We start from the raw sequence: 16,603 nt of genomic DNA, 5'->3' as shown, positions 1-16,603 counted from the left end.
CTTCCCTTTCATCTTGAGCATGTCCTGGACCAGCAGGCAGGCTGTGCCACCAAGCGTCACACTCAAAATCTGAAGAGTCCATGTGTGCTTTGTGCCTATTTTTTTTTAAAAGGGCTTATGCTTCATTGGGTTCCAACAGAAACTTTGATCCAATTGAACTATTTAATCATTAAAGACCTTTTGTACTTACACTTGCTGTTATTTGTGTGTATCTTAACGTCCCATTTCTCTGGACTCATGAAAACAAGACGCACCTCATATAAAGCAGGAGGGCGTCTCAGATCGGCTTCAGACTTCTCAAGTTGTACTCTCTGAGTTTTGCTGCTGATCACTGCTTGATTGATTGGTTGGAAGATTGATCGATGGTGGTGCTGGAGATTGATCCAGGTGACCCCCGCCCCCACCCCCCATCCTGAGACCTCAGAGCCTGAGGTGGCTCCCGGATGACTTTTCCTGCATCAGGCGGACACCTGGCAGCAGTTTTGTCCAGAGAACTGCCAAACTGAAAAGAGAACGGGTGAAGAGACTCTCCAGCAGGGATTTCCTTGTTTATTAGATTCCAGATACACGGGACCAGGGTGAAGAATCCCAGGGCATGTGGTTTACATGGAGGTCTTTGGGAGAACATAGACAGGGGTGGAGATATGTACAGGGGCCATGTGGCAATGAGGGACTGCCATTTAAAAAATATATACATCTCAAGAAGCCATTCCAGCCGTATCATCATCATTAGAAAATAAAGCAATCTTTCCACATGGTGCTTTTCTTTGGTGCTGCCCTGTGGGCACAGGCTCTGGGCCCTTGCGTGGTCTTTATCACCCCCACGCCTCCCTGGCCCGCAGGGTGGGGGCAGGTCATTCCTTGGAGGCCCTGCTCTCTAGAGCCTCGGGCCCCGGTCCTCCAACTGCAGCCTGGGAAATCAGTGACGTTTATGTAGCAAAAATCGGGAGATACCCTCAAGTTCCCGCGTGCCACCTGGAACCTTCAGAAAGGACAGGGACAAGGAAACCAAACAAAACCCAGCCAGCACCACCTTTTCTGCGGTTGGATTTTCATGTTTTATTTCTTGGTTGGTTTCAAATGACCTGTATCATGAGCGTACAACTGAGGGGGTGGTTTCCTTTTTACAGATTTTCTAGAAACGGCAGATTTGGGGGCAAACTTGGATTCTGTGGTTTGGGGGCACAGGGTCTCCTGAACTCTCCTCGCTGTCCCTGCTCTCACCAAGTGGAGGCCCCACGGTCTGGGTGGGCTCCTAAGAAGTTGGCCTCTGCCCTTCTCTGGATGTCCAGGGCCCTCCCCACAAGGCCATGCCAGGGCTTTCCCGTGGGGTGGAGTTCCCACGGTTACAGGGGCATTTCCTGTGACGGCAGCTCCCGCCTCAGGCCTGAGCCCCCTCTGCTGGGAAGGTCTAGCTCAGGGCACCTGCGGAAGAACCAGATGCAGGCGAAGGTGCCCGTGGAGACCACGCACCTGCTCCAAAGCAGGGGCCGAGTGACAAGCCGCAATCCCCCAGAAAAGGTGGACCAAATGCCAGTGCGCAAGCCCCTGGGACTCGGACAGGGGCCACAGTGCAGACAGCCTGGTGCGGGGTGAGATGCTGCCTGCTGCACCCCTCCTCTGGCAGGCAGCAGTGGGGCTGGGCAGTCGCAGAGAACACACCCAAGTGCCCTCGCTGAGGAGCCTCCGAGTCAGGGCTTGGTGCTCGGCCCTAAGTCATGAAAGGCTTGGTGTTCAGCCTGGGTTCCTTAATGCCAAAGAGGTGACTGCAGTGGCCACGCACGCACACCCACCCACCCACGGATGGCGACATGAGGTCAGGACATGAACCGTCAAGTTCAGCTCATCCAGCAACTTAGGACTTCAGATTCCCCACAGGCCAAAAGAAAAGGCGGGCCTCCTGGAATCCTTAGTATCCCTGTGCAGAGGGACCAGAGACGCTCTGCAGCTGCTGGGCTTAGCCAGCTCTCCTGTCTGATGACCTCAGTTAAGTCCCAATACAGCTCAGGCCCAGCAGTTTCTGGGGTGGGGGGTCACACCAGGTCCACCTGGTGTCCCCAGAAATAGCAACTGCTTCTGATGGAAAAGCTTGGAAGAAGCACCTGGTGTCAGATGCAAAGTGAGGAGTTCAAGGATGTCACTTGAGTGGACAGTGGGGGGCCCGTGTGCCTGGGACTGAGGAACTTCCTGGGACACAGAATGCTCAGCTAGAACTGGGAAAGTCCTTGGCAAAGTGTGCTGGTGGGTCCCCTGTGCAGCAGCAAGACACTCTGAGGACCCTGCCAGAGCTGGCCAGGACAGCTACCGCCGTGCTTCCTCGGTGACCCGTATGCACCTGACCCTGTGGGACGCACAGGACGGTTACCCCGGGATCTACTGCCCTGGGAGCCAGGCAGGGCCTGGCAGGCTGGGTCCCCTGAAGCCCATCTCCAGGGCTGCACCTGCTCTCTGCTGCAGACTCTTCCTGTTCTGGGCAAAAGTTTGCTGGGGTCTTTCCCCATCCTGCCCTGACCTCCTCACAACTGCCAGCCTTGGGCGGGAGCCCCCACCCTCTGGGATGGGGACTTCCCTCGGGTCTGAACCTGCTCTGAGGGAGGAGGAGGAGGGAATCGGGGAGGCCCCTGCTCTTCCCCGAGCCAGCACGCCCTGTCCACGGGTCCTGGTGTCACTGGTGCTGGCTGAAGTCACGTGGAGTGAGCTCGAGGTAGGGGAGGGGCCTCCTGGGAAAGGAGAGGAGGGAGATGGGTGGCAGGCAGGTGGGAGGCACCGAGGTGGGGCACCCAGGAAATGGGGTGCACCTGGGCCGCCAGCTGGGTGTGCCTGGGACTGAGAAGGAGGAGGAGGGGGCAGCCATCTGGACTGTGGGAGGTGCGGAGTCTCGTGAGGGGACTCCGAGGGCCTCAGCACAGGCAGGGCCTCCAGAAGATGCCGCTGACCCAGGGACCCGCCCTCCAGGTGGCCCCTGCCCTGAGCACTGCCTACCGGGGCCCCGAGCCGAGGAGGGTCGGAAAATGCCCCGGCTGCTTCCTGGTAGTCTAGTGGGGAAAGTGGCCACTTCCTCTGGTGGCCTCCAGTCCCAAGGGGAGTCCGCCCTGGCCCAGGCCTCAGCGCTGCCCATGAGAAGGAAAAACATACCGAAGAAAAAGCGGGTGACAGATGAGCCCCACGCCCTTCCCCCCACCCACTGCACCCAGGAGTCTGCACACACGGCCAGGAGGCGGACGCCCCTTCGCCGGCTCGCCTTAGAGCCATGATACAGGGGTCAGGGCCGAGGCTGGCGGCCGCGGAGCGCTCCAGGTCGGTCCGTCCATTTGTCCGTCCAGGGCGGCCGTCAGACCTTGGCCTCCAGCATCTCCAGGAAGAGTTTGTGCATGGGCACCTTGCCCTGCAGTTTGACGCTGTAGAAGTGCTGCACGGCCTTGGCAGCCGTCTGCCGCAGCAGGGGCAGCGTCAGCAGCAGCTTGCCCGTCCTCCGCGGCTCCTCGTGGCGCTGGCTCAGCTCGTAGTCCTGCAGCGCCTCGTGCAGCAGGTCCTGCAGCTTCTGCACGGCCTCCAGGTCCTCGATGTACATGGAATCTGCGGGCACAAGGCGGGCGTGAGCGGCCCCTGTCCATCGGGCCAGCTCCGGAGGCTGGCGGACGGGCGTGGAGAGGCCCGAGGCCACAGAGGGCGTGGGGGGCTCAGACCCCGTGAGAGATCTGCATCTAAGGAAGGGGCCACCAAGAGGCAGCCACACGGACGCCACAGGGGCTGAGCCTGGGCCCAGCCGTCCTGTCCTGGAGGTGCCGGGTGTAGAATCCTGCTCCCTCACCCGCCAGCTGCGTGACTTTAATTTCTCGGTGCCTCATTTTCCTGATCTGTGAAAGGGGGTAACGGCCAGACCTACCTTAAAGGGTCAAAGGAGTCACCCAGCCGCAGGGTGACAACAGGGTCACAAGCGTGTGCCCAGGGAGCAGGTGGCCACTGGCACCACCGTCACCATCACTGTCCCGGTCAGCCTCACCACGCTGCTGCCGCCAGTTCCTCTGGTCTGCAGGGCAGTCATGACCCGCAGGGTTCCAGTCGCACAATGCAGACACAGATGAAGGGCTAGTGGGTCAGGCGCCCTGTGCTGGCACCTGGGGTGCAGTGTTGGGGGAGCTGGGGTGGCTCAGAGGCAGAGCGCTTGTCCGGCATGTGTGACGCCGTGCACTCTGCACCAAGCACCTCACATGAGAAAAAAAAAAAAGGACTTTGAACTTAGTCCTCAGATTGAGGGTTTGAATGAAATTCACCTAAATCTCAGTAAAGCAGGGAGGTGCTGCTGACACTAGACTAACGTGTGAGTCAAAGGAGGCACAGGGAATCTCCTGGAAGCCACTCACTGGGGAAAGATAACCCGACTTCTTTTGACCTTCCTCGATGACTCTGGGCTTCATGATCCTAAACTGCAGTGCCCAAGGTTGATCCTGATGACTCCCAACCCTCTGGGTCTATACTCTGCCTGTGTCCTCCAGGGTCCAGTCTCTTTCTGTGTTGGGAGTAGTAAAATGACAGAAAGGGCTTTAGAGTCTCAGATGCTGTGTCACTTTGACCAAGTTGCTTAGCCTCTCTGAGATTGTTTCCTTATCTGTACAGAACAAATAGGCATGCAGACTTATAAGCTGGTGGTAGGGTTACAGGAACAGCACATCACCAGGTACTTAGTCCGCACCTAGTATTTAGCTATTATTATCATTATAGGGGGCCCTGGGTCTGGGGGTGAGTGTTCTTGCAGGGCTGGGCAATCCTGGGGCCATACCCGAGTCTCCTCCACATTCTTCTGCAGTTACCAAGGCAGCAAGGACTCCTTTGCCAACTGGGAGGTGGAACGTGGCTCTCTGTTCCTATACAGCCACATACAATGTAAATCGAAAGGTGGCTGGTCCCTGGCCGCCTGGACTCCCCTCCTCATCCTGTCACCCTCCCCTCCTTCCCCCAGGAGGCCAAAATTGGCAGGTGTCTTCGACCAAAAATGAAATAAAATAACATTGCAAGATTAATTTCTCCACAATCCATCAGCAAGTCTGTATCGATGGCATTGATAAACTGTTAATTACAAAATCAATGGCCATGAATTTTTTTCGCTGTCAGGGAGCCCTGGAGATGGCCGGGATGTGGGGTGAACGACGGACCGCAGGCTCCCGAGGGGCTGAGCTCTGGGGCCACGGCCTGTCTCTAAAGTGCTTTGCTCTTCTGCCTGGCCTTAGATGCTAAGTGACCAAACCCCAGCCATGTGTCATCTGCTCAACTTCACAGTGACACCCGCAGGCCACCAGGACCCCCTCGGTGGTCTCCTGGGCCCCATTTCTCCTCCAGGCCACCTGGGCGATCCCCAGGGCTGGGGACAGCTCACTCCTGGACCACCTTTCCTGGCTCCTGTGCTGAGCCCGTTCAAACCCAGCCTGCCCAGCCTTGGGTGCCTAGTCACATGGGATGAGGTTCTAGATGCCTGGTGGTGTCTGGAAGGCCACCTTGCATGTGGTGTGCAGGTGTGAGATGTGCGGGGTGCACAGGGCTCACCCTTCCCACTCCTGCCTCGAGCCGACTGCCCCACTGCAGAGCTTCCTCCACCTCCCCAGCAGAAAGCATCTCCTGGGGCCTCCATTGTGCTGGGGTCGAGACTTTCCTTCTGGTTTTATCCATGTTCAGATTCTCCCACTGGGGTCAGGGACCATATCCAACTGCCTCTTCCCCAGGCGGCCAGCACTAGGCCTGGCAGAGCCGAGCAGAAGCACCTGGAGCCAGCAGGCACCTTAGATGCTTCCCTGTGCAGAGGAAGACTCTGCTGCTCTGAGGTGAATTGCTCGGCACTCGGCAAGCAGGGTCTGCACCTGGGGCTGGTGGTCCTGAGGTCCACCCTGCCAACCTGTGCTGTCCTGAGCACAGCACACAGACTTGTCCCCACTGCCCTCCAGTTGCTACTGGCCTGGGATTCGATAGGGATAGAAATTGAGAGTGTCTGGAAACTTTAGAGCAACTTGATAGGATAAGTCTTCTTTATGTCTATAGTACCTAGTAATTTGAAAATCCGGCTTATATTTTGTTTATCTGTTTTTCAAATTTCATTTTTATAAACATTTTTGCTGTATTTCACAAAATGATCAGTCTGTGATAGATGAAGCAGTTGAAAACATGTAAAAACTGATCTTTCATCACAGGTACTTTGGAAAGTGCTGTTTTAAACCATTACTTTAAGAAAGAAGAAAGAGCACCCGGTCAGTGGCCTCTGGAGGGCCTACTTGGCAGGCTGGGGACTTGTGCTCCCCCTCAGCCCTGAAGGGCACATCCTCCACCTCAGCTGTACCAATGCCCACGGCCCCCGGCAGGGGGGAAGCAATGTGGCCTTTTGAGGGGCAATGGACAGCCAGAGCCTTGAGCATCACAAAGTCGTCCTGCAACCCAAGAATCTCGCACCTGTGCACAGCTGCAGGATGGCCCTCTAGCTACCAGCTAGGTGAGAAGTCTGGAACCTCATCCCATGTGACCAAGTGCCACTTGGGCAAAGCTTGATGCCACCTGTGTGGGTCCTCAGGTGGTGTGTGTGCGTGTGTACACGTGTGAGACAGAAACAGATTAGCTACCTGCTCCCTCTTCACTCACCTCTCCCAAGGTGAGTGTCTGGCGTCAATTAATCAGGAAAGTCCGGAATGGAGGACTCTGCCTCCCAAGCCCACCAGCCTCCGGCCCCACGCCTCATTCCCCGGCTTCCTGCTATTCCCCGGCCCCCTCCTCCCCATCGGAACGCCCAGCCCCCTCCAAAGGCTCGCTAAAATGCTCCCTCTGGAGAGGTGGGACACAGGGGGCTGAAAGTCTTCTGCATGGTGTCATGATGGAGACGTGACACTACATGTTCATCAAAGCCACAGGAAGGGAGAAGAGCAAGAGTGAGCCCCAGAGAAGGTTAGGCACTTTGGATAGGAGTAATGCATTGAGCTGGGCGCAAGGCCCTAAGCAACTCAGCGAGAGCCCGTCACCAAATAAAATACAAAAAGGGGCCGGGGGTGTGGCTCAGTGGTGAAGAACCCCTGAGTCCAATTCCCAGTTCCAAAAAAAAAGAATAATGCATGGACACTGGCTCCCTAAATGTAACACAGTGCCACACGGATGCAACATGTTCATGAGAGAGGCCACTGTGCACTGGGGGAGGGGATCTGGGATGGCAGCCCATGGACTCCTCCGTGCTATCTGCTTATTCTGTCAATTCAGAACTATACAAAAAAGGAAGAAAAAGCTCTAAGGCAGCACGGGCATTCCCACTAAATGCATTACCATTTTGGACTCTGAAAGTATAAATAACCCCTATAAAATGCTAATTATTATTTTGCATTCATTTACTATTAATAAAAAGAAATTGAACCAAACACAGTGCTTCCCTCTGTGTTAGGTCAGGGTCCCGGGAACACAGCCTGGGCAGGGGCTGGGGACAGAGACCTGCAGAGGACCTGCGTTCAGGAGAAAGGAAGTGCGGCAGAAGCGAGGCAGATGAGCTCAGCCAGGCAGCTCTGACCCACTCTGCCTCCCAGTGCCCCCCGCTGGCTACCCTGCCCACCCTGGGTGCTGAGAGCTAACTGCCTGGGGTGGGCAGCAGGCCTGAGCCTGGAGGGCGGCTGTGCAGTGGAGCTAGCATCTGGGGATGTGGGCACCATCCAGGCAAAGGGTCTGACTGAGCCATGAAGCCACATGTTTGGGTGACACCTGTTAGGGTGACCAACTGCCCCAGTTTGCAGGTACCAAGGAGTTTCCTCCAAGTGGGGCTTTCAGTCAAAGCGCAAGTTACAGAGCACACAGGTCGGTTGCCGGCGCGTGCCTCCAGCCCTCCTCTTCCAAGCGCTGGTATCGCTTGGTTTCTCTAAGGTGCGTGGAATGGTAAGAATGAATGTTTATTGACCTTTTCTTCTAGGCTGGGCGCGGGGTGGAGTGCTGTATCTCCAGTTGCTCCTTAACCCTCGCCCAAGTGCCTGAAGGAGGAGTCAGAATATCCCCACTGGACACACAAGACTGAGCCCAGCAAGGTCCTGCTGCCAGTTGAGTGTCAGAGACAGACTTTGAACTTGGTCCATGTGACCCAGACCTGAGCGGTTAGCTTCACCCCACTGCCCTGCAGAATTATATGCACTACTGACGGGCTCTTTTGGGCAGGGACCGTGTGCTCCTGCATCCCTGCACCCAGGACAGTACCGTGCATAGGCTCAGTGTGCACACAGACACATTCCAGCTCAACCCCCATTACCCAATCCGCCCTCACCCTGGATAATCTAGCCAGAAGTTGGCAGGTGGTTAAATGGGGAGAATCCTCCTTTGCTGGGGGGATTTTGTCGGGGAGGGGTGGTGCTGGGAACCGAACCCAAGGCCTTCCTTGTGCTAGGCAAGTGCTCTGCCACTGGGCCACATCCCCAGCCTGGGAATCCTCCTTTTTAAATGCCAGATTAAACTGTACATTTGGGAAGGTTTTATTTTCTTGTGTTCCAGCCATTTGATGGAAAGATTTAAAGAGTAGATAAAAGCTTGGGTTGATTTTGAAATTAGGTGACCTTGGTTTCAGTCCTCACTCTTGACATTTTGTAACTCTGTGACCCTGGACAATCTTCTTCACCTTTCCCAGACTCAGTTCCCACATCTGTAAAATGTAGTTGCAATAATAAAAAAAAAAATTTGCTCTTAGGGCTGTTGGTAAGAATTAAATTCAGTCTGGGCACAGTGGCCCGTGCCAGTAATCCCAGTGACTCAGGAGGCTGAGGCAGGAGGATCATGAGTTCAAAGCCAGCCTCAGCAACTTAGTGAGGCCCTGTCTAAATAAAATATAAAAAAGGGCTGGGGATCAAGTGCTTCTGGGTTCAATCCTCAGTACTTTAAAAAAAAAAAAAAATCCATACCTAATTTAACAAGCTGAGCACTTGCTACATGTCTGGCATGTTGTAAGCACAATATAACTATGTATAAAGGTCCACTTCCGGTAAGGTCTATTTACTGTCCCCATTTGATTGATAAGGAAACTCAGGCTCAGAGTGAAACAGCTTGCTAACATGGGGGAGGCAGGATTCGACCCTTAGCACCCAACTCCAGTGTCCTCAGGCACAGATGTCACCATCTTCTTAACTCCAGGCCACCGCTCGGCCCCATCTCTGCTGACAACCGCTTCAGCACCTTCCCGCCACCACCCCCCCCCACCGTGGCCCCGCTCCCGCCCAGGGACGAAGCAGAAGCTCCTGGCTGCGGACCACCCTGTCCATACCTGAGTTAGCCAGAGCCAGGGCCTTGAGCGTCACGAACTCCTCCTTCTCCACCTTGAGCTTCTTGTACCTGCGCACCAGCTGCAGGATGGCCCGGTAGAGCTCCAGCAGCCCAGCCAGGCGGGAGTGCTCCTCGTCCATGATGTAGTCCTCGGCGTACACCAGCTTGTCGTCGTAGGGCAGGGAGCGGTACACGATGCCCAGGATGAGGATCTCCATCCAGGCGCTCTGCAGCAGGCTCATCTGGTCCCCCAGCGAGAGACTGGAGAAACCTGCGGGAGGAGGCAGCGAGGTCAGGCGCGGGGCCAGAGGCTCCCCGAGGCTGGCAGGAGGGCAGGCGGGCACGGGCTTTGTCCCGGGCGCCTCCAGAGCTCGCTGCAGGGAGCACCCCAGGAGCCACTGGACTCCCCGTCCTTCCCAGGTGAAAGAGCCGAACCCAGAACTCAGGGACAAGACGGCATCAGAGCAGCGGCTATCAGTTTGCTTGCTAGTGCTGCGGTACTCTTCCAATGTCTGGAGGAGTGCTTCGATGGCCTAAATGCACTTTGAACTTCAGGAGTTACTGCATTCAGAGAGCCAAAGGCACAGTACAGATCCCTCCCACTCCAGGGAGTTTCCCGGCTCCTCTCTGCTCAACTAGACAGGAGTTTTGTGCCCTAAAGGCACACCTGATCCTCCATACAGTCTCTTCTGTGCCGGGACCCCAGTGACACAGTCTGGGCTGGGAGAGATCAAGCCCCCAGAGTCAGGGCACTGTCTCACAGGGCTCAGCGCCCGCTGCCCAGGCCATCCCTGCCTGCCCCACTTCCTTTGGTGGGACGGTATTGAGCCCAGAGTGCTCTACCGCAGCCCTTCGACAGGGTCTTACGCAGCTACCCGTGTTGGCCTCTAGCCTGCCGTCCTCCTGCCTCAGCCTTCTGAGCACATCACTCTCCTCCCAGTGCGTGTTGTTCTGGGGGATGGGGATCACTGGGGTTCTCTCTCCCTGCTAGCAAGGAGGCTGACCCCGCAGTGAGCGGAGGTTGGGGGGCGGCGGCTCCAGAATCACCCTGCTGCCTGCCTTGCCCAGTGTGCCCTCGACTGGGCCGGGGCCTGAACCCACTCCCCGTAAACCAGCTGTAGCTGCCCTGTGGAGCTTGTGACCGCCCCAGACCTCGGCCTCCTCATCCCAGCCTCCTCGTCCCTGCCTCCTGTGGGGTCTAAATGCAACAATGAGTATAGAACATACTTAGTATTTGTTGGGAATCTGATTAACAATGAACAGAAAGTTGACATTTGTCAAATGCAGATGACATTCTGGAACTGCATTACATATGCTCTTAACATGGGCACCGTCAAGTAACATCTTGGTTTATAAGAGGGCAAGAGAGAAAGATGGAAAGATGGCTGATTCTCACACACCTTTTTTTTTTTTTTTTTGGGTACCGGGGGTTGAACCCAAGGGCACCCAAGCACTGAGCCACATCCCCAGCCACCTTTATTTTCTATTTTGAGACAGGATCTCGTTAAGTTGTTCAGAGCCTCACTAAGTTGCTGAGGCTGGATCCTGTGATCCTCCTGCCTCAGCCTCCCGAGTCTCTGGGATTACAGGCTTGCTCACCACGCCCGGCCCCACATCGTAACTACTACACACGAGGCGGTAACTCCGCTGGGGGCTGGAACTCTAGTTCTGACACTGACAAGCTGGATTCACTTGAAGGAGGAAGGGTCTCCACAAAGCGGCTGGCACCATGCCCAATGAGCTACCAAAATCAAGGGATTTTCTTCTGGGACAATTCCACCTCTGAAGGAATCTGCTGACACAGGACCTTGCCCTGCCTGGCTGCCACTTGCTGATGTCAGGGTGTCCTTAGGTTGAAAGATGCACGTCATGCAGCATCACTCCCAGCACACGGCCGCTCCCGATGGCCCTAGGAGTCTCACTCCTGTCTTCTTCCTGCCGTGCCTGTGGCCTGGGGTGTCCCCATTTTGCAGGGCTCATCTCTCTGGCTTCTGACCCATCCACCTCTCGTCTGCTGCCAGTCTCTCCCTGTTTTCCAACCAGCGTGTGACTCTGCACCCTTTGGGGGCACTCCTGGGGCTGCAGGCCAGCTTGCTGGGTGGGCTTCCTTGTCTGCTTCCTGGTCCCATCTGTACAACCTGGGTCCTGGATCACCAGTGGACTGCTGGAACCAGGGACATCAACCCAAGAGCGGAAAGGATCGCAGCCACCAGCACAGGGCATGCTCTGATTGATGTGCCCTCTGGGACATGGCTGGGACACAGAGGGGTCAGCTGTGTGTGTGTCGCCGTCTAGATCCCCAGCATGGGAGAAGGTGTGGGGGCCCGGGAGTTGGGAGGTAATAAAAGATAGATAGAAATGGACATCCAATTTCCCTTATCAGGTCTCTGAGTGGGAGAGAGGCCCTGGGCGACATTAATTAACAGATACCAATCAGCCAGCGTGGGAGGGTGTGTGGCAAAGCGCTGGACTGCACTGAGAGGGGCGTCTGAAAGCCGACAGACTGGCAGGGAGGATGGAGGAGGAGGGCAGGGGCGAGATTAATAGACCGCGCGACTGGAAGGTGGCAGAGAGGGAGGGCCCGGCCAGAGCCAGGCCTCAGGAACACGGGAGGAAAGACCCGGGCTGATCACACAGGTAGGATGCTTACAAGAACACCAGTAGCAGGGGGCTGCTCCTTTGACAGTCAACAAGTATTTATTGAGCACCTACTAAGTGCCAGGCCTGTGCCTCACTGGGGGCCCAACAGGCTGCTGGAACCCGGGAAGACCAACCGGGACAGGTGGTGTGCTCAAGCCAGGACCGCTCCCGTCTTCAAGAGTGCGTGCTGAAGAGGGTGTCCCAGATGGACGAGGGTCACGAGTGGTCACACAGGTATGACCACAGGAGAGCAATGGCGGGTGGGCAGCTCAGAACACGCAAGAGCACCGTGTCCCAGAGAGACCTGGGGAGGCTCTGCAGAAGGGAGACTCGGGGCTGAGCTCTGCGGGAGGGTGCCAAGGACACCCCGACACGGAGACACAGAGGCCCAATGGCGACGTGCTGGCCGGCCCTCCCCCCTGTGGGAGCACAGACGCTGGACTGTTGTCCTCCACGGTCAGACACTGGGCCCTAAGCACAGCAGGGGCCAACTCCCAAGCAGAGGAGAGAATGGACGAATGCTATGGGCCTGGCCCCCCAGGTGACAAGAAAATAAACCCAAAGCACTTGGGTAGAGCCTCTTAGACCCCTGGACTCAGACTCAGGCTTAGCTGCCCGTCCACCACCGTGTACGGCTCAGGAATCGACCTGGCCTTCGGTGGGAGCTGGGGGCATCTTTTGGAAAGTTCTGTGCCCCGGGCACAGGCATAACCAGGGGAGCCGTGCCCCCACACCTGGTTGCTAGGCTGGCGTGGACAGTGGGCCCCGCCCCATGACATTCTGGAAAGAGGGAGACGCCCACAGTGCTGATCGGAGTACCCGGGCTGCTCTGCCCCACGTGGGGAAGGAAGGAAATGTGTGCCGCCGCCTAACGCCTGAGTAGTTCACATGCTGCCTGTCAGCTGAGGAGAGAAACGCGAGAGACGAACGCGGTCACCTCTAGGAGCGCCCAGCATGGAGGTGAGGCACCTGCGCACACATTTTTGATGTACCTTTGACTTTTCAATCATGTCAAAGTTCAAGATGCTCAAAAATAAAGTTAAGTCATAAATATGGTTTAATCAAAGACAAAACAACAGGCATGTTCCTTTCAACTTAGCCCTTCCACGGCTGTAGGACTATCTCCCAGAAAGACAGGTAGGCACAGACACAAGAAGAAACGCAACAGGGGGTCGATTCCATTACTGCCTGAAGCGCCCCACCCAGAGAACCACCCACATGTGACTAAAGCGATACATGTGATTACATGAATGCAATATTCAGTTACATGAGTAGCACATTAGAAGCTACTAGAAACAAAGAGGTAGAGCTCTTTGTCTGGATATCCAAGAGCATGAAGAGGGAGCAGAGAGTCCAGGGCTGGACTGTGGGATCTTTGCTTGCTGACTACCTGAGATGACCCTGGGCAAGCCCCCCGCTGGGCCTCGGCTTCCTCATCTATAAAATGGGAATAGGCGCAGCGCTTTCCCCTTGGGGTGGTCCAGATGAAACGGGCTCACGGGTGGACTCGAGAACTCTGCTCAGCCGCCACTCTGTGCGACTGAACCAAACCCCGAGTGTAAAGCAGGGCTGGAGTGTGGGCCCCTGGGCGGCTGCGGTGTTGTGCACATCACGGAGATGTCCAGAGGGCGCTCGGATTGATGCAGTCTTGGTTCCTCCCGTATCTGACATCCTCGAATGTTCCTCTATCTAAGATCCAAAGCAGCTGACGCGCCCTCCAGCCCTCAGGAACGCTCCCGCCAGTTCCGCCTCTCTACCCTGGGACGGGTCTCCTCCTCCTGGAGCAATCAGGGATTCTGGGCCAGGGAGGGAGGGGGCGCGTGTGGCTGGGTCCCCTGGCCAGCAGGGCTGCTGTGGGGCCGGCCCCAGGTAAAAGGCCAGGCCCTGGGTCCTGGGCCTCTCGCGGGGGGCTCCGCTGCCCCAGAGAATTCCTTTACCTGCACCATCAGATCTAACAGCCCCGGCGCTCTGCCCAAGCCCCATCCCCCAGTGATCTGGCACTCCGAGCATCCAGAATTTAAAAAAAGAAAAAAGAAAGCACATAATTTGTGGCAAGTGGAGTTCATAATCTGTTAATTTATGACGGTCCCTGCCACCCTGGAGGGCCATTAGAGAGGTAATAAAGGGAGATGTAATTATAGGATCTGGGGCCACTTCAGACCAGCTGCTGTCACTCGGCAGCTCATCTTTCATCCAGCCAGACGGCAGCTACCTGGGAGCAGGCCGCCCAGGGACCCTCCCCAGGAGGCCTCTGGGGAGCCCCTGAACATGCAGCCTGGGCTGGGCGGGGGCGGGGGCGACGCCCCACCAAGACTCCCCTGGCCTGGCCGCCCAGGCCGTCTGGGAGGGCGGGTAAACCGCTACCGCTGTACGGAGGCTTCAACTCATCAAGAGCTGCCCTCTGCCCACTAAAGGCTGCTGGCTCTTGTTCTGATTTCTTTCTCACAGGAAATAAGAGGCGGGCACTCTAAAGACGTGGGTTTGCCCTTCAGGCGGCCCGATACCTGACACATCAACCTCAGACTGACCGCAACCACGGCTGCCCTTCTGAGCAAATCCCAATCATCCCTGAGTTCCCCAGGGAGCTCCTTCTCATTCCAATGAGATCCTGGGGGCAGAAACTGGTCTACAGGAGCCCCTCCTCCCATCTGAGGTTTCACTTTCTGAAGTTTCAGTTACCCAAGGCCAACTGCAGTTCAACAACATTGAGTGGGAAATTTCCAGAAATAAACGATTAATTGAATTTCCTAACTGTACAACGTCCTGAGTCCTGTGCTGAAACCTCGTGCCATCCTGCTCTGTTCTGCCCAGGACAGGAAGTCTCCGCCCAGCGTATCCGCGCTGTATATGCTACCCACCCATCCATCACTGAGCCATCTAAGCTACCAGGGCAACTGACATGGTTCTTCTGTTTGAGCAATCCTTACTTAATAACGGCCCCAAAGACAAGAGCAGTGAGGCACAGGAGCCACCAGAGCATGAAACTCGGAAGGGCAGAGTGACTGACACTCTGTGGCAGTGCTTGGGGCATCTAGGAGAAAACAGCTTCTGCAGGATTTGGGACTGTCCGTGGTTTTAGGTCTCCACTGGGCTTCCTGGAGCACAGCTTCCGCAAACAAAGGGCCCTTTGGCAATTCCTTGTCCCAGTTAGACTGCAAGTAAGAGACCCTACATACAGGGAGTGCTAACTTTTGCACACAAAGGCAAGTGTGTAGCAGCGCTCTTGATGTGCCTGACCTTGGACTAGAGACGGGAAGATTCTGAAGCAAGGGATGTGGTCTCCTGTTGCTGAGGCAGCAGCCTCTGCAGAGCCAAGTCCTGAGCAGTCTCAAGTGGCCAGTTCCTTCTGTCTGCCCCAGAACCAGAGTGGACAGAAGTCAACACAGGCCTCAGGGTGGCCTCCAGCTTGCGCCCTCCCTACCCACCCTGTCTCTCTCTCCCTCGCGCCCCCTCAGGGCTTTGGACGAGTTTGCCATCTGCTCTGGGATGGGATTCAGTCCATGAGTTTAAAACACTGGGCACTTGCTGTGCCTGCCCTTACTGCATGCAGGGGCAGAAGACTGCACCAAGTACTTTACCTTAAACACTGGAAGGTCAGACACAAATAATTCAGCATGCAGAGTAAAGCCAAGTAGGGAAGTTAGTATTTGAGTCAGACAAGCGAGCCCCTACATTTATTTTATTTTTTAATCCAAAGGAATTCAACTTTGGATGAGGAGAAATGACGGAGCCGAAGGAGGCTTTCCTTACCATGGTGATGACGACCATGCCAACCGTCTGGCATCACCAAGTGGCCACGCCTGAGCTGCATCCCCCTAGCAGTCCCGTGGGGACCCCATTAGGATTCCCATTTCACAGATGAGGACACTGAAGCTCAGAAAAACCAAGTATCTTGCACAAGGTCAGTGAGGACAGGGCTGGGATGGAGCCCGGGTTCCCTGCTCCATGTCCCCGGCAACCCCTTTGCTCTGCCCCTCCCAGATGGAAGGAGAACGGGGATAGAGCATGGGGTCCTGCTCCCCTCCCTCGGAGTGTTACAGGGTGTGGTGATGGAAGGAACCGCCAGGCGCCACTCCTGAGCCACCTCCAGGATGCAGTGTCTGCTTGGCCAGGAACAGGAGGATGGGGACAGGCAGGAGTAGACGTGCCCAATTTGGCCCTGGGTTAGTGGAGCAATCCAGGCTGAGGTGTCTTAGCGGTGGCCTGACCCCGTATCTGTGCTGAGCCAGCACGGGGCAGATTGAAACACTACTCAGTGCATAATCTCCAGGAGGCTGAGCTCCTTAGCAAGGGCACAACAGCCAGGTCCCTGGCAAACCTGCCCACGTCAGAATGCCCAGGGCCACCAGGGAGTCCCTCAGGTTTCCTGTCAGTTAGGGTCAGCCAACAGCACCTCTGGGCCACCCAGTCTCCCTGTGAGCCCCTGTCCAGTGAAGGTTCCCTCCTGTCAGCTGTGGTTGTAAGGGGGCGTGGGACTCTGATTCACCTCGATCGACCGCAGGTTGGCATTTGAAGTCTAGGACACCTTTGCTATATCGTCATGCCTGCTGTAAGCATCTTTCAGGGCTGTGACAGTAACACCAAAGCAAGGATGTGCAGACGGGAACATAAACTGTCCCACGTCTCACAGCTAGAAGTAGAGGCGACGGCGGGGTCGCTGCCAGAAGGGTAACAGGATGACCCCTCCACACCCCGAGTCTCGCCGTTGAAG

The 16,603-nt window shown here is 56.2% G+C and overlaps 1 protein-coding gene across 2 annotated transcripts in view; it reads right to left on the bottom strand.

Moving 5' to 3' along the window:
* Positions 1-574: 574 nt before the first annotated feature.
* The window catches only part of Esrrb (estrogen related receptor beta), a 161,612-nt gene continuing 145,583 nt past the window's right edge, over positions 575-16,603 (bottom strand). For both annotated transcript variants that reach the window (XM_047540216.1, XM_047540215.1), the window contains exons 6-7: positions 9,254-9,523; positions 575-3,576 (exon numbers count right to left, since the gene is read on the bottom strand). In XM_047540216.1, coding sequence (XP_047396172.1) covers positions 3,332-3,576; positions 9,254-9,523 — 515 coding nt within the window. In that variant the 3' untranslated portion in view covers positions 575-3,331. The remainder of the gene's footprint in view (positions 3,577-9,253; positions 9,524-16,603) is intronic.

Source organism: Sciurus carolinensis, chromosome 2, assembly GCF_902686445.1.
Source record: "Sciurus carolinensis chromosome 2, mSciCar1.2, whole genome shotgun sequence".
NCBI lineage: Eukaryota > Metazoa > Chordata > Mammalia > Rodentia > Sciuridae > Sciurus > Sciurus carolinensis.
This window is presented reverse-complemented; position numbering and strand designations above follow the sequence as displayed.